Here is a 16,599-nt window from a genome sequence, read left to right on the forward strand (position 1 = left end):
TTTTTGACTTTGCAGAGTTTGAATGCGCAGTGAGGAAACACTTTTAATTGCAGTGAAAAATAGATTTAATTGATGTTGTAAGCTAAAAAATATCCTTTTGCAAATTGTCAGCCCCCCCCCCCCCCCTATTTTCATGTTCCATTCTACCGTCCTTGTGGGTTTCCGTAGTTGATGTTGCACCTGAATTAAAGCTTGAATTTACAGTAACAAAGTTGCGCGTTTGACAATATATCTGACATGTGCAGTCAATTTTAAACGCATTGAGAGAAAAAAATCTAATTTTTTCTTAAAAAATTCATAATTTTTTTGTTTTTTTTAAAAAGACCAAATCGCTGCAGTTTAGTCTGTGTGTGGTGGATGTTGATATTACGGTATAATGTCTTATTTTCAAATGGAACAGTTCTCTCTCTCTCTCTCTCGCTCTCTCGCTCTCTCGCTCTCTCTCTCTTTTTAAATATTCACCAGTTTGAGCTGACCTGCGTTGCTCTCCGGCTGTTCCGACGCTCTGTGGTCACACAACTGTTTTAGTTGCCAGGCAGCGGGGGAGTGTGTGTGTGTGTGTGTGTGTGTGTGTGTGTGGGGGGGGGGGGGGGGGGGAGGTCAGGGGGTGTCCTCGGGGGACACCCCCCTGACCCCTGACCTCTATTCCGTAACTCTTTGCCGCTGTGGCTGACATAAAAGGAAGAACCAGTCAGACCTTATAGGATGTGATTGGTCTTGCTCTGCTTCCCTGAAGCCCTCTGATATTTGTCGTTGGGGGGGGGGGAGGGGGGGTGTAAAAAAAAAAAAAAGGGGGGGGGGGGGTAATTTCATGGGGCTGAAACGGAGAACATCAGTGTGCTTCCTACAATCGGTGTTGACATATATGAAGTTATTATTTCCCGGGCTGTGAGAAGAGTTCTCATCCCCCCACCCCCCACCCCCCCACCCCTTTTCCCTCTGTTGGTCTTCGTCTTCCTCCTTTTTATTTTCTTCTTCTTCTTCTTCCATCCATCCGTCGTATGTGTAGGAGGGATAAAGGTCGTCCTTTTGTCATCAAAACTCCAGATTAGTTTTGCCTCGGTGCATCTGACTCTCTGCTTTATCACTGTGGCCAGAGGAGCCACATGGTTCAGCTCCCCCCCCCCCCCCCCCCCCCACATCCCCCCCATCCCTCCCTCCGTAAAGTAATAACTCCCACTAGCCGCTATGTCATTCTTTACTGCTATCTTCCACACTACTATTACTACTCCATTCTCCCTCCTGTGTGTGTGTGTAGAGGAAGATGGGGTGGTCGCTGGGAAATGGGGGTGGGGGGGGGAGTAGGGGAGTGGGGGGGGGGAATCAAACTGACAAAGTGGTAACGTTCGCTTCAGTCCACTGAGACCCCCCCCCACCCCCCTGCTGACAGCGTGTCATCAGCCCGTCTTGGTTTTATTTTTTAATATTTCTGCATTGATGTGGGGGTTTTTTGTTGTTTTTTTGGGGGGGGTGGAGGGGGGGGGTGTTCTCTTTAATTTGATGACTTGGGGATTTCGCTGAAAGTCGGTTTGGCGGCTGCTGCAGCAGACAAACCGGTACAAGACGGCCAAATGAAGGACGTTATTGAAATGTTTGCTTCTGGCTTCAGTCCGCACACACACACACACACACACATGAAATGCCCACAAGTAAGACGGGGGGGGGGTTAAAAAAAAAAACCCCGACGCCAGCAGGGAACGGAGATCTTCTGAGGATTACGTAAATGCGCCATGTGATTCCGGCGAGTATCAGCGAGAGCACGAACGCGGCGTCACACGATCACGCCGTCAATTAGAGCGCATGAGTTAGCATCACGCTCCCCGCGCACTCCCGGGACTTTGCTAACCTTCTCCCATCCGCGCAGACGCTGGTGGCCTCTGGTGGCCCGCCTCAAAAAAAGGGGGGTGGGGGTTACTCGGAGTTTTTGGAATCGGCATATTGTCGATTCATTCTCGTTTAACATAAAAAAAAAACAACTTTCAAAATGTCAAATCTTTCCTTTCATTATCATGAATTCCACCCAAACCGCTTGAAAGTCTCATTCATTGGCCGATATAATATTTAGCGATTCGTGTCACATCGCCATGTGCCTTTTTTTTTTTTATTTTGCAAGGCCCCCAAAACTAAACGGCACGCTGGGAAATGAGACGTTTTACATTTGTCAATATTGTGTCAGACGAGTCGCGGCGAGCTGAGCGCCGGCCAAAAGAATATATTTACTCCGAAAAAAATAAAAAATGTATTTAGCTTTTTTCCTTTCTCCCCCCCCCTCTTTTAAAGGAGACAAGGGTGAAAATGAGGTTGCAGATTATAGGTGGGAGTGTGTTTAGAGAAACGGATGAACGCTTTTAGAACACATCCGTGGTGTTTCCCTCACCGACATCACAGGAATGGGTTTTCCCGTCGCGTTTATTATTATTATTATTATTTTATCCCATATTCCAGAGCTTATTCATCATTTTAAAGAGACGACTTGCCAGTAAACCATGTGTGATTTGACACCAGCATCTTCTTATTATTATTTTGCTTTGAATGTGTTGCAGATCAACACATAATCTACATTTATCATACGTGTTGGAACTCACTTTAAATTCTGCCGACACGGCCTGAATCGGCTTCTAGTGAAAATGCGCAAAAGCGTCCGTTGCACTCTGGGTGTCTGTTTCCATGACGACGTCCACGCGACGTCGCCGACTCACGCTAGCCACATCGTGGCGATTTAGGAGCCCGACAGCGTTTTTTTTTTTGTTTTTTTTAACGAGGGTTACAGAGTGGATGGCCATTTTCTGAAAACGATGACATCATCGCTTAACGACGACGCGCTGCGGAAGCTACGTACCATGCTACGGCGCCACCTACAGGCTTAGCATATGTAGTAGTGGGTCATTGTATTGCGTGAAACTTTTTAAAAAAAAAATTTTTAAGCACCGGAACCTCTTGGTTCGTGTGGACGCGCAACTTTTTGAAAAGACGAATCCAAAACCTTGAACCGCGACGTCTTCACTCGATTAAAACACAGAAATGTGTTTTCACTTGACGCGACGTGTCCAAACTGTTTGATTTGTCTGATTCATCACAGCAGACGAGGAACACTTAGTGGTTTCGTGGGCAGAAAAAAAACAAAAAAAACCCCTAAAAGGTCTCGTTTCTGTGCTAATTGAAACACTTGTCATTAGAATAAATCAAAATAAACACCGTTTTGTTTGTTTTGCGCTGAAAGAAGTTGCCGAGAATTAATATTAACAGTGTGAGAAGTGAAGCACGGCACACAGTGAATTGTGTGCAGTTACGTGAAGAATTCGCGAGGCGGACGGTCAGAGAGTGTACTTGCAGTCCATTGCGCACACACACACACACACACACACACACACGCTAAGCCAAATGTGGACATGCCAAACAGAGACGAACACAAATCAAAACAAAGCATGCAAACACAAAAGAGATCCAGAGAATGAAGAAGACAGAGAGAATAGCACAGTCCCATCTGTCAAACAAATGTGAGGATGCTTCTAACACACACACGCGCACACACTCTCTCTCACACACACACACACACACACACACACACAGCCAACGAGCATCATTTAGTCTGAACTTGAGCGATATCTGTCTTTGTCCTTTAGCAGCCGGTCCTGAGGGGCGTCCACTGCAGAAGTTTGCGTGGAAGTTTGTTTAAAGCTGAGCGAGTGTGTTAAAGCTTTACGAGAGCCCATGGGAGCCGTGGTGGCACACACACACACACACACACACACACACACACGTACGTGCGTCGTACGCACGCTCCGGCACGAGGCTCGGGCGGCAGCTCGCAGTGGCCCCGACCGACAGCGAGGAGTTTGTTGTCATAGCAACAGTAAAATGAGATGACTTTACTGTCAGCCGTAATGTTTCACGGCCCCCTCGCCACCATGGCAACATAACAAGGAGGAGGGAGAGGAGACGGGAGGGAGGGAGAGCATCAGAGACGCCGCCGCCGCCAATCCCCCCCCCCCCCCCGTTTTGATCCGATACCAAGCAACACCAAAGCCGGTATCGCCGACACTGATATGATGTGACACTTTTATTCTGCGAGGAGGTACGGCGCTTGTTATTTTCAAATGTTAGTGCGAGATGACACAAAGAGAGACTGTTCAATTTTTATTTTATTTGTGTTGCACCTTTTTTCCCAGAGCTGAAAAATCTTTTTTATTTTTTCCCCTCCCCCCACCATCCGCCACCATTTTTTTTGGGGGGGGGTGGGGGGGGGGTGATTTAACGGCGCGGTTTTGGAAAAGTCAAGAGTTTGCGCCGTTCACATTAAGACGGGTCTCGTCGTCCGATCGTTAAGAGACGAGAGGCTCTGTGATCTCAAGTGGGAACGTCTCCGCGTTGTCGGTGAGGAAGGGTTTCACGTTTCCACGGAAACGGCGGGAAATTTCGGAAAAAATAACGGCGTCGCTCTTCCGTACAATGTTGTTTACTCGCGCTTGCAGAAGAGCTGTTTACTACTGCAGCCTTTCACAAAAGTTTCTCCTGTTTCCATGGCGACGAGAGTCAAAAAACTTTCCACGTTCGCAGCCGTTGGGATTTTCACCGGCTCCGAGCGCCGTCGTCGTGACGACGGACACCCGAAACACAACGGGCGTTTTCAATTTTCGCTTTTAATTATTCCTATTAGGAGTTTTGAAATTTCCCAATTTCCCATTTCTGACCTCAAGTGGAAACGTCTCCGCGTTGTCGGTGAAGAAGAGTTTCACGTTTCCACGGAAACGGCAGAAAATTTGAAAAAACCGGCATCGCTCATATGTACACTGTTGTTTACTCGCGCTTGCAGAAGAGGCAGCATTTCACAAAAGTTTCTCCCGTTTCCACGGCGACGAGAGTCAAAAAACTTTCCACGTTCGCAGCCGTTGGGATTTTCACTGGCTCCGGGCGCCGTCGTCGTGACGACGGACGCCCAAAACACATCGGCCGTTTTCAATTTTCGCTTTCAAAAACGAGGTCTGGATTTCACCACTTTTACTTATTCCTATTAGGAAGTTTTGAAATTTCCCACTTCCCAGTTAACTCCGTGTTTTTAGTGTTAATGACCGTTGACAAGAAGTAAAAGTGTTGTTTCGTTTACGAGTGCGCAGGATTTAAATCAGAAATCCGGAAAACCATCCCTGCTGGAGAAAAAAAAATATGATATTAATAAAAAAAAATGTTTTTAAACACCTAACAAGTTAAAACGAGCGTCGGGAGGTTTTGATTTCTTTGTGCGCTTCTACTCGCATTCTCCACATTCCAGAGGAGTCCTGCGAGGAACAATGTCAACACAGTGCCCTCACACACACGCACACACACACACACACACACGCTCGCGTGCGCGCCGTGACGAGCCTTTCAAAAGCGCGGGGAGCCGCGCGCACCTTGAAAAGCCTGTCAAACGCCCTCTTCACCGCCTCGCCCATCCCTTTGATTACCTGCTCACTATTTTCAGCGGCGGCGGCGTCGATCGTCGCCGCGGCAATTTGAATTCATTACGCTCAATGTCAATATTGGCGCAAACAAACGCCGCGCCGCAGACGCAGGTACAGCTTGTTGAATGAGCTCGCGTGCTGTCAGACACGGCGGGAAGTGAGGAAGAGGACGAGGAAGACGGGGAGGAAGAGCCGGGGAAACCAGATCAAAGACTTTACGTTTGGCAGAGCAGTTTTTTTTTTTTTTGTTTTGTGTTTTTTTTTTTTTTTTCATGCCACCACTGCAGAGACGGTCGATTGCATAGAAAATATGCATAAACGCCGCATTTGTCGATGCATTTGTGCGTCAGTTACGCCGCCATGTTGGGCCAGGCAACTTGGCGGAACAGTGAGGAATCAAGATGCTTTTATTTCAACTTTTATTCTTTTTTTTTTTTTTATTCTAATGTTGACTGAATAATCCTATTTTGTATTGTATATTTTTATATGATGTTAAAATTCCATCACATTTACATTCAGTCATGAGTAAACTTAAAGAAATTGTGCTTCATATCTTCTAAATTTCTATATTTATATTGTATATTTCTATTATATTTGTATTGATCCAAAAAAAAAAACGTCGCTGAATCTCAACGCATTAAACTGTAAACCAGGTCACACTTGCAAAAGAGATTATTAATCTCAACGTGTTTCTCCTGAATCATTGAAGGCTAATGAATGAATGAATGAAACGAAACGAAACTCTCATACATTTGAAGTGATTTCCAGATTTTTCTCTTATCCTGAACCTGAAATATGTTTGTCGTCAACGACTGACCCACAGGCCGTGAATTATAGATAATTTTTTGATCTGTGCTCGTTTGATTCTGTTTAAAAAAAACATGGTTTTACTTTTTTTTTTTTTTAAGGTCTTATCTGATACCTTTTCATTTTAGGCATTCATTTGCATTCTGGGTGAAATTTTTTGATATATATTTTTTTAAACCGGTTGCTAATATTTAGACTGTATTATTATTATTCTCTGCATGCATGTGAGTGTGACGACGCCCACTAGTGGCCCAGCATGAGAACTACATTGTTTTCAGCATTTCTGTGTAAACCGGACACCGTTTTTCAAGATGCACAAACAATCCGAAGTGGGGGGGGGGGTGGGTTGGAGGGGGGGTGGTGGTGGTGGTAGGGGGGGGGGGGGGGGTTGTTGCAGAGAGGTGGCTATAAGGCTGGCCAACAACGGCGCAGCAGCTATAATTCACAATTCTATATTTAGCTCGGCCACCGCAGCCTATCAGCACCGTTAAGTGAAGTGATCCGCGGCTGGTCAGAATGGGGGGGTGGGGGGATGTGGGGGGGGGGGGGGGGGACGAAGACGAGGAGAGGAAGGAGGAACGCGACAGAACAAACGGTGTGGGGGTGGGCGACGAGTTGTTTTCGCCCTGTTGCCATGGCGACGCGGCCGGTCCAGCACGGCGGCGGCGAGCTGACAGTTTTGCCGGGGCACGGCGGGGGTTGCCATGGGTGACAGCTGTCAGTCAATCACGCAGAGTGGGGGGGGGGGGGGGGGGGGGAGATCGGCCGGCGATCACCTTGGATTAGAGAGCGATCGCAGCCGCACGGGGGGGGGGGGGGCGGCCGGGACGCATCGAGATTTAATCCTCGTGTGCTAAAGCTCGCTGGTGTGTGTGTGTGAGAGAGAGAGTGTGTGTGTGTGTGTGAGAGTGTGTGTGTGTGCTTCTCCGTGCTCACAGTTTCATAACATTAATATTCAGCCGGCGTGCAGACATGCTTGTCACTCACGTGCATCGTGTGTGTGGATGAAGTTTGTTGGAAGGGTTTTGCTTTTCAAGTCTTATTTATTTGTTTGTTTGTTTTTTCAGGCGCCACTTAAAGGCTAGGATTACAATTAATTCCGGGTTCAAGAAGGGCGTTGAGTTGGAGCCTTCAGGTACTACAGATATTGCAGCGGATTGAATGCAGTGCAGGAGGCGTGCGTTACGATGAAATAAATAAGTAAATAAATAAATAAAGATCTGAGAAATGGCAGTTGGTCAATCTGTGTCCCAAGTGTGGAAATTGATTTGGGAAGAACAAACTCCCCCCCTCCCCCCTCAAGGCAAAAAAGACATCAACATCATGTGCATCAGGGTTTATTTACCGCCCCGTTATACCGTTATACCGCCATACGCCACAACATCAAAGCATGTTGCATGTTTAGCTGATATGCTGCCGGCATAGCTGGTTAACCTTGGGGGGGGGGGGGGAACTAGAGACCGCTGCATGTCGTTAATATAAAAAAAAAATGGAAAAAAACCTTTTGCATGCATTAAGTCGTCACTTCTTCCTGCAATCACTGTTTGAGGCCAAAACTTGTTTTTTTTTTTTTATACGTTTACGTGTTTTAAGGCCTCGTTTCAAGTGAAAACGCTTTTTTTTCTTTTTATCTCATTTTGCATTTTCATTTCAGAAAAGTTTTGCTTTTGAACATTTTGAATTGTTTGTGTTATGAAACCACACACACAGAGAGAGAACAATACGCTATAAACATTAACAAAGGCGAGCACAGAAACATTTTTGTTTTGTGTTTTTTTTTTTTTTTTTTAATACTGAATCTGAACTCTAAAACTACCAAGTCCCGGGAGAATATGGACTCTAGTTTGTTAACTGTCTACCTACTGAGCACGTGCAGAACTGTTTAATATCGTCGCGGCGTTTCGTAAAAGTTGCATTGGCGTGAAAACGTCGCGGTGAACGACGTCGCGGTTGTTAAATGAACGCGAAACAAAAAAGAGCCTCCGTCCCGCTGACGGTGGAGGTTTTAGAACGTAGAGTCTGTAATATAGAGTTTAGAGGAATTTATTTGAGTGGGTTCACGGACTTGAAAGAGCGTTATCTCCAGCGATGTCCACACAAACGTGTGGGCGTGTTGTTTGTGTATCGGCGTGTGTGTGTGTGTGTGTGTGTGTGTGTGTGTGTGTGTACGTGTGTGTGTCTAGACTGTGAAACGTGTTCAGAGCGAGTGGAACAGATTACATTTTGCTGAAGCCGCGGCCCGGGTTCTTCCCACAGCTGTCTGTGCTAGAGGACAATCAAAGGGCCTGTTGTGAGCCTTCTGATTGTGGTGTGATACTCGGGTTGTGGTGGGGGGGGGGGGTTGGGGGTGGGTGGAAGTGTTCCCCTACAATTATCGCGCTCTGCCTGCGTGTAACGAGCGCCGCTCTAATGTTAGCAGAATGACTCGGTCTGATTAGGACGCCGATGGATTTGAACTCGTAATTTGTTTCTTCTCTTGGCACGCGTCCCGATCGTCATCATCTCTGGCTACCGACCCCCCCCCCCGTCCCCCCCCGTCCCCCTAAACTGTGGCACAAACACTCGATGCCGTTTCCACCGTTGTAAATCAGGGAGCTAAAAGTTTTATTCTTTCATTTGCGCGCCGCCCGTGACAATTTAATGTTCTGCCGCAGTTGAGTTTGTTAAATCGCCGGCCGACTTCCTGCGACCCCCGCGTCCATTAGACCTTTAACACGTCACATGTTATGACAGCAGTGTAATGTCAATAGTCTGCTGGTACGCCAGTAATTAGAGGGTAGTTGTACAAGGCGAGCTTTCCTGAAGCAATGAGGCACTACATTTGCCGTACCCCCCCTTCCCCTCCCCCGGCCAGATAGAACAGTGGTCCCCAACCTTTTTATCACCGCGGACTGGTCAATGCTTGACAATTGTACTGCGGGTTCGTAGATTATTTATATTATTGCAGGCTTCATTACCTCGTTAGAGAGCCGTTCGCATATTATGCAGAGCGGGCTTTGGTCTGTGGGAATCACCTGTCGCCATAAATCCATACTTCAAGTAGAACTCCTGGTACTGTCTGCTGAAAACTTTCTTTTTTTCTTGGAAGTTGTAGGCTCTTCTTCTGTCTCTTCACCGGCCCTTTTCCCCTTCGAAAAGAAACTTTCCGAAGATTGTTCAGACTCAGATAATAAATACAACGGAAATAATTAATTATTTCTTGGGCGGCCCGGTGCCAATTGATCCACGGACCGGTACCGGTCCGCGGTCCAGGGATTGGGGACCACTGAGATAGAACACTGCCTTGTTGGGGAGGGGGAAAAACGAGGTGCTGATGTGTGTTTCTTTTCTCTCTTGCTCTCTAGGAGTGCGCCCTGGGCTGGATGGGACCCACCATGCCCCCCAGTAAGAAGGCCCAGAGCCCCAGTAGTGGAGCCAGCGCCTCGCAGGGCATGAGCCCGCCGTACCGGCAGGGCGACGCCGCCACGGCGGCGTCCGAGGCCGAGGCGGCCGACCTCTCCCTCTCCCTCTCCGCCTCCTTCTCCAAGGCCGAGGACGAGGAGCTCACCAGCCTCTCCTGGCTCCACGAGAGCACGGACCTCCTCAACAGCTTCAGCCACTCCGGGCTGCGCAGCGTCTCGCCGCTGCAGGACCCCGACGGCCAGCACCCGCGCTCGCCCTCCTCCTCGTCCCCGTCCCCGGACGACCCCCTGCTGGGCGACGCGCACTCGGCGTACGACCTGACGGCGGGGGCCAACCGGAAACCCCCGTACTCCTTCAGCTGCTTGATCTTCATGGCCATCGAGGACGCGCCCAACAAGCGGCTGCCGGTGAAGGATATCTACGGCTGGATTCTCGAGCACTTCCCGTACTTTGCCAGCGCCCCCACTGGCTGGAAGAACTCGGTGCGCCACAATCTGTCGCTCAACAAGTGCTTCAAGAAAGTGGATAAAGATCGCAGCCAGGTAAGGAACTCGATACGATAGTATTTACTTCCCCTCCGGCTGGGGGCTGGGTATTGATTGACCCGGCTCTTGGAGTCGCAAATGAAGTCGTCTTGGACGTTTTGACCTTCAAGATCCATGTCCTGTTTCTTTTGCATCTAATTTATTGAGTCCTGGTCCCTTTTTTTTTTTCCTTTTTTAATCTTGGAAATTTGGCGGCTTTGCATGGCCACGGTGGAGCATTCTGCAAGAGACTTGACAAATGTTTCCAATTCATGTATTAAGGTCAATGAAATATTCATCACCGAAGAGCGCATTGTTTGGTTGGTCGCTGGAAAAGCACTCGCGTTTTAAACGTGGATGCTAAAGCAACATAAAGAGCCATTTTCATGCATTTGTGTTCCATCAGCTTGACTTCGAGATGTTTGCCTTAAGTGGAAGAGTAAACCGAGGTCGAACTGCTTCTGAAGACGGTTGGCAGTTTTCGTTCCCGTCGATTTTCTAAGTACTTTCCAACTCTGGCAAGCAGATCCCATCGTAAATAGATGATGTATACTTGTTTGGTGTTCTGGTTTTAGTTTAACGCTACACGTTGGTGTTTCTCCAAACCATTCATGTCTCAACAAAAGGGTTGTGGCTCAAATCGATACGACGGTATGTTGAGCAGTTCACCTCGATAACGATAAATGGACGATAACGACTCCACTGCGCAAAGAGAAAAAAAAGTTTGTCTACGAGATGTAGCGGTTATACTGATAGTGTGACTCCCCTGGATCTTTTTATTGCCCCTTTAAACGACTGTAAAACTTCTGACCCGTCCTCCCATTGCCTCGCCTCCATTTTTGTTACGATACCGACATGGGCAAAATGACGTTGGTAATTTCGGTATCGGCAAATTTTTTCCGGTTTACCGCCCCGTAACCCCAAATTGGTGTGAACGACGGTCAGGGGAATGAGTAAGCGTGACATTTCACATCTGATTTGCTTCATGTTGCTCTGCACCACCACTTCCTGCTCCTTGTCGTCGCCGGGGTCAAGCATTCGCGGTATTTCCTTTTCGTCCGTCTCTTCGCCGGGAGTTGAGCGCGCCACCTGTGCCCGTCATAACTCTTTATTTGTTTGACAGATTTTTCTACCACTCCCCCCCCCCCCCCCCCCCCCTCCTTCCTCTATTTTGGCAGTAAAAATGCCACAAGACTATATGAACTCATTTCCCCTCCTTTGGAATTTATTACCATTGTGGCGGTGGAACGCGTCGCAGGAACTTTCGGGTCAATCGGGGTCCGAGCAGCTCACAAAAGAGACGCTACAAACAGACTGGAATAGTGCAGCTGTGTTGAAAAAAAAAAAAAAAAAACTCCAACCCTTAATCCAACAGTCTGTGTTGGAACATTTGTACTTTTATCAATCAAAAGGAATATCTGATGCTGCCAACACAATATCGCCTTTGAAGAGAAGAGACCCCCCGCTGTGGTCTTGTGTCGAGGTCAATATGCCGTATTGAATATTCAATACGCGCTTGAAACACAAGGGAAGCTTAGTCATTTAAGGGGATTTGCACTTTGCATGATTGCAAATTGTTGATATTTTTTGCACGCGGTCACGGCGTGTGCCTCCGCGTTGGCGTTCGTCAATCCATTTTCTATAAGCGCCGCGTCGAACGTGGCGTCACGAAGGGGCTGGAGAGGACAAACGCTTTGTCCAACTAATGTCAAAAAGACAATCACTTCTGAGACGTGGGTCACTTTCGATTGCTCGCGGTGTTCCTTGACCGCATCGCACGTACCGTATTTTCGCCACCGCATTAGTCAGGTTGGCCCGAAACGAAACCAAAAAATTAAGAGTCGTCCAGATGAACGCAGTTTCCCTGCTTTTCTTGAGTACGTCACACATTTCTCAGACACCGAATTCTGTCACTTTATCTATGTACAGTTTTTTATTATAAAATTTTTGGTGACATTTTGCTCAGTGAAATACGGTAGTAATGGATGATTTCCGACAGAGCTGTGCCATCGTCATTTATTGTTCCATTTACATGTTTAAGTTGCTTATTGGTATCAAATGACCAGCCAAACATTTTTTTTTTTTTTTTTTTTAAGTGCCTTAATGTCCAAAAAAATCTGATATTAATTCTCCTGGTTGTTGGAGGCAAACATAACATTTTAGTTTAGTTTTTGGTCGTTTCAGTAAATCTACAATTTTCCTTATTTTACTTGCAAAAAACAAAAAAAAAACCCCACTGTGGCCTGTGTCAATAACAGGAAACCCGATTTTGAGGAACAGGGTGAAAAATCGGACTTCACGCCTCTAAAGATGGCCGGATCACAGCGTCCGTCCTCACGGCTCCAATTTCCACACCATACTTTTATGTGGTCAAATAGCGCGCCATCAATCGCAAAAAAAAAATAAAATGCTTTTAAATGCCAGGGTGTGAAACGGGGGGGGCCCTTTGTGGCATCGCCCTGAATGGAGCGGTGACTCACCAGAGGAGCCGCCAGCGAACCTGCCTTTCTGCTCGCGCCGGGCCTCGGGTCGCCGTTTGGGTCGTCACGGTAACCGCGGCGGCGCGGGGGTTTGTTAGCTTGATCTCACCGGCAGACGGTTTTATCAGCCGTTTGCCGGCAAATCGGACGCGAAGTCAAACATATTTTGTATTTTGTCTACAGCTGTACCAGATCCAGCCTTTATCAATAGTTGATGATCTCCTGCTTTCATAGTTCTCTTTCACGCCGACGTTCTGCGCTTCCCCGCCGGGAACGGCGTTTCGCTTTTGATTTAAGTCTCGATACTGTCTTTTTATACACCCCTCTCCCCCTCCCCCCCCTCACATCCAGATTTTACTCTATTAAAGACTCCGGGTAAACGGGGGGATGAATCCCTCACTCAATTAGTGCTAAATTAATACTGGAGGATTTAATAACACAGATGCCGACAGACTTTGGATTTCATCTTGCCCGAGGGGTGTTGGTGTGGGGGGGGGGGGGGGGGGGGGGGGGGGGGGGATAAACAGCAAGGATCAATGCGAGCCGTGTGCATTGGGCTGATTGAGATTATACTGGAGGATATGAGAACTCTTCATGCTTTCCTTGACCAGCGTGTGAATGTCTGAACCCTTCCGCGTGTGCGTGCGTGCGTGTGTGCGTGTGTGTGTGTGTGTGTGTAACACCCTGTCATCTGGCCCTTGACTACAACGGCGCAGAGTTTCTCTTGTATACATATCTCCATAGTAACAAGGCTGCAGTTGACATAAAAGTATGCTGTTGCTGTAGCAACGGGAAAACTGATTTGGGCTTTACCGACTTCGCCGTGTGTGTGTGTGTGTGCGTGCGTGTGTGTGTGTGTGCATGCGTGTGTGTGTGTGTGTGTGCGTGTGCGCGTGTGTGTGTGTGTGGCATCTGCAGAGGTGAATTTGGCAAGGACAGCTCGTCTTGTCTTCCTGTCACTGCACCACTGTTTAAGACAGCACGCTAATTAACCCTTCAAATCTATTCCCCTTTCTCTCTCTCTCTCTCTCTCTCTCTCTCTCTCTCTCTCTCTCTCTCTCTCTCTCTCTCTCTCCTCCCCTCTCTCTCGCACGCATTCCAAAGCCGCGCACACGCCGACAGGGCGCGTCTGACACGCAGGCAAACAAGTGCACGCACACACAACCATGCATGAATGCTTAAAAGGGCTAACACACACACTCAAACACACACACTCACACTCACACACACGCACACACACACGCGAGCATCGTGTCGGTGTAGAAATGAGGGCACATCTCTGCAGACTCTTACTCTACCTGCCAAGTGCTGCGCTTTATCTGAAGCTGCAATTACAGAATCTCTGTAATTTCAGTCAGACTCTGCCATTCAAAGCTTTCCACTGAGAACGAGTGCATGTGAATGCACCTTTTATTTTGTTCTTCTCCTCCTTGCTCTCCTTTTTATTTAAAAAAAATATAGGGTTTTTTTTTTTTTTTTGCTTTACAAGTTGACTGTCTTTTTTTTTCTTCTTCTTTTTTGCTTAATTGTGCGATTACAGGGTGTAAGATACTTCCCTCTATGCTGCGTTATGTTTTAACTCGCCGCTCGCCGTGCAAGACGACAAAGACGGAGGGATTTTGGTGAAGGGGGGGGGGGGGTTAAGGCATCGTCGCGGGCGGGTGGACGGGAGGGGGGGGGGGAGAACGTGGCTCACTGTGAACGCACCAAATTATATTTCCATCAATTTACAGAGGTGGAGATTAATATGACAGTGGCCTATTTGTTCCGGTGGCTGTATTTCTGGGTCATATCCAGGCAGATGACAAGATGGGGACTAGTGTAGAGCAAGCTTGCCTCTGCGGGTGTGTGTGTGTGTGTGCGTGTGTGTGTGTGTGTGCATGTGTGTGTGCCGTGTGTGTGTGTGTGAGGCAGAGAGAGAGAGAGAGCGTGAGAGTCCCATGGTTGCCATGGCTTTTGTTTACAAACAGGATTCCTTACCGTGCTGAATGACATGCTATAATGACAAGGGCTGTTGCCCTCAGACTTGTGGATCTGGAGAACGGCGTTATATCAGCACCACACACACACACACACACACACACACACACACACACGCACACACACACGCGGTGATCTATCTCCCAAAGCCTCTTATGAAATCACAGCAGGGAGAAAAAGTAGTTTGGAAATCTTAAGACTCACTGAAAGTGTGTCACCTCTCACTTTGACCTTGACCTCCGCCAGGTCTTTCTCTTTTTTTCCACCTTAAAACGAATCATTTAATTAGAAATGTTCTCTGTTGCATTGTGCAGTTGTTTTTTTGTTTTGTCATATATTCAGCAAATGCACAATAGGAGAACTCAAAATATGCAATAATAATATGTCGCATTTTTAGTGTCCCGTTGACACCAGCAACGGAAGCGGACGTTTTTAGTGTCCCGTCTGTCCGTAGGGAGTTTGTGAAAAGTCGTGTTTTCGAAAAAAAATGTTGTGTTTTCAGCAGCTCCGGCCACCGTTGTCGCGTAAACGTCACGTAATGTCACGTGAATCCGTTAACGAGGCCGAAAGTCTTTCATAGCGCAGGTGTTTATGGATTTAAAGGGGTCATATACAGATTTTAAAACAATTGAATATTGGATAATAGGAGCTGCATTCCGATTCTGCTGTGTCTGTGTGAGCTGGACTGGCCCCGCCCACACACGGCCCATATATGGGAAGAACAGGAAGTACTTCCTCTCGTGGCGCCATGTGCCAGAGTAGAGCTGCCTGATAGGGGGAGGAGCCTACCTTGATTGTGATTGGCTGAACCCCCCGATGACACGATATAGGGTTTGATTTCTGATTGGCTGCTTAGAGCAACACACTTTTAAAAACCTGGAACTAGCCGGGGAGAGAGAGGACACACTGTCTTCACTTCCGGGGCGTCGTTCCAGGTGTGGGGGACGACGAGTCCTGCTGGAAAACCTTTAGAACGTGGATTTTCTACACTATGACCCTTTAAACTTTGGCGTTTCGCTTCCTTCTGCTTCATTAGCGAACAAAGAAATTCAAGCTCAACCTTGTGATCCTTAAGTTCCAATTTTGCTGATGGACTAAAAAGAACTGTTCCTCATTTTTCATATTCTCCCACAAGTTCCCTCGTTACGTTGTTACCTTGACGACGCCAGGAGTCAACAAGTGCAAATCTTTCATTGTTTGAGTGATTATAAACACAATCCTCGTCGTTTCTGCTCCCCGCCTATTGCATTAGAAAGACTTAACACACGTTTTTGTTGAATGACCATAAGTATCGTCACCGTATTGGTATTATTGTAGGTTGTTTGTTTTTTTGCATTAATCAGTCAGAATCATTGGTGTGAGAGGCCTCGAAGTGAGGTTGCATGAGAAGCATTGGAGAGACAAAACAAAAACAAAAAAACAAACAAAACTTTTCACCAAATCGGAACCACATGGGGAAACGAGTCGCTGCGAAAAGTCAATTCACCTGCAGAAGACCTTTACAACGTATTAGCCCTCCCAGTTTGTTTGGAGGGTGTTGTTGTTGTTTTTTGCGTCTCTGTGTGTGTGCGCGAGACAGAAAAAATAGCATTTCGACTCAGCCGGGCCTCTTTGTCCTGCTGCTGTGCCGCTTTTTTTGTCGTCCCGAAGCTTTCAAACAAGTTCAACAAACTGCTGTCAGAGGAAACCTGTAGGGTAAATCTATTTCCGTGGCTTTTCCCTCTTTGTGACCGTCCGTGTTGGAAACATTGCTGTAATTCCCTTTCGAGACCCCCCCCCCCCCCTCCCCCACCCACCACCCCTCCCCCAACAACAATGCTATATGCTACTAATCCTCCCGTTTATCGGACATTTATTTGCACGGTATGTAACGGTGATCCTCGTGTCGCGCGTGGAAACGTGGCGGATGTCAAAAGCCTCTTACCTCCCGAGTGGCACGCCGCTTTCTGTGCATCGCATGCGGGG

The 16,599-nt window shown here is 47.5% G+C and overlaps 1 protein-coding gene across 1 annotated transcript in view; it reads left to right on the forward strand.

Annotated features, from left to right (window-relative positions):
• LOC308143243 (forkhead box protein N3-like) overlaps window positions 1-16,599 on the forward strand; it is a 52,278-nt gene that overhangs the window by 24,268 nt on the left and 11,411 nt on the right. The window contains exon 2 of the mRNA XM_080513982.1: window positions 9,593-10,192. Coding sequence (XP_080370108.1) covers window positions 9,611-10,192 — 582 coding nt within the window. The 5' untranslated portion in view covers window positions 9,593-9,610. The remainder of the gene's footprint in view (window positions 1-9,592; window positions 10,193-16,599) is intronic.

The sequence above is a fragment of the Blennius ocellaris genome (assembly GCF_963422515.1).
Source record: "Blennius ocellaris genome assembly, chromosome: 18".
NCBI classification, from domain to species: domain Eukaryota; kingdom Metazoa; phylum Chordata; class Actinopteri; order Blenniiformes; family Blenniidae; genus Blennius; species Blennius ocellaris.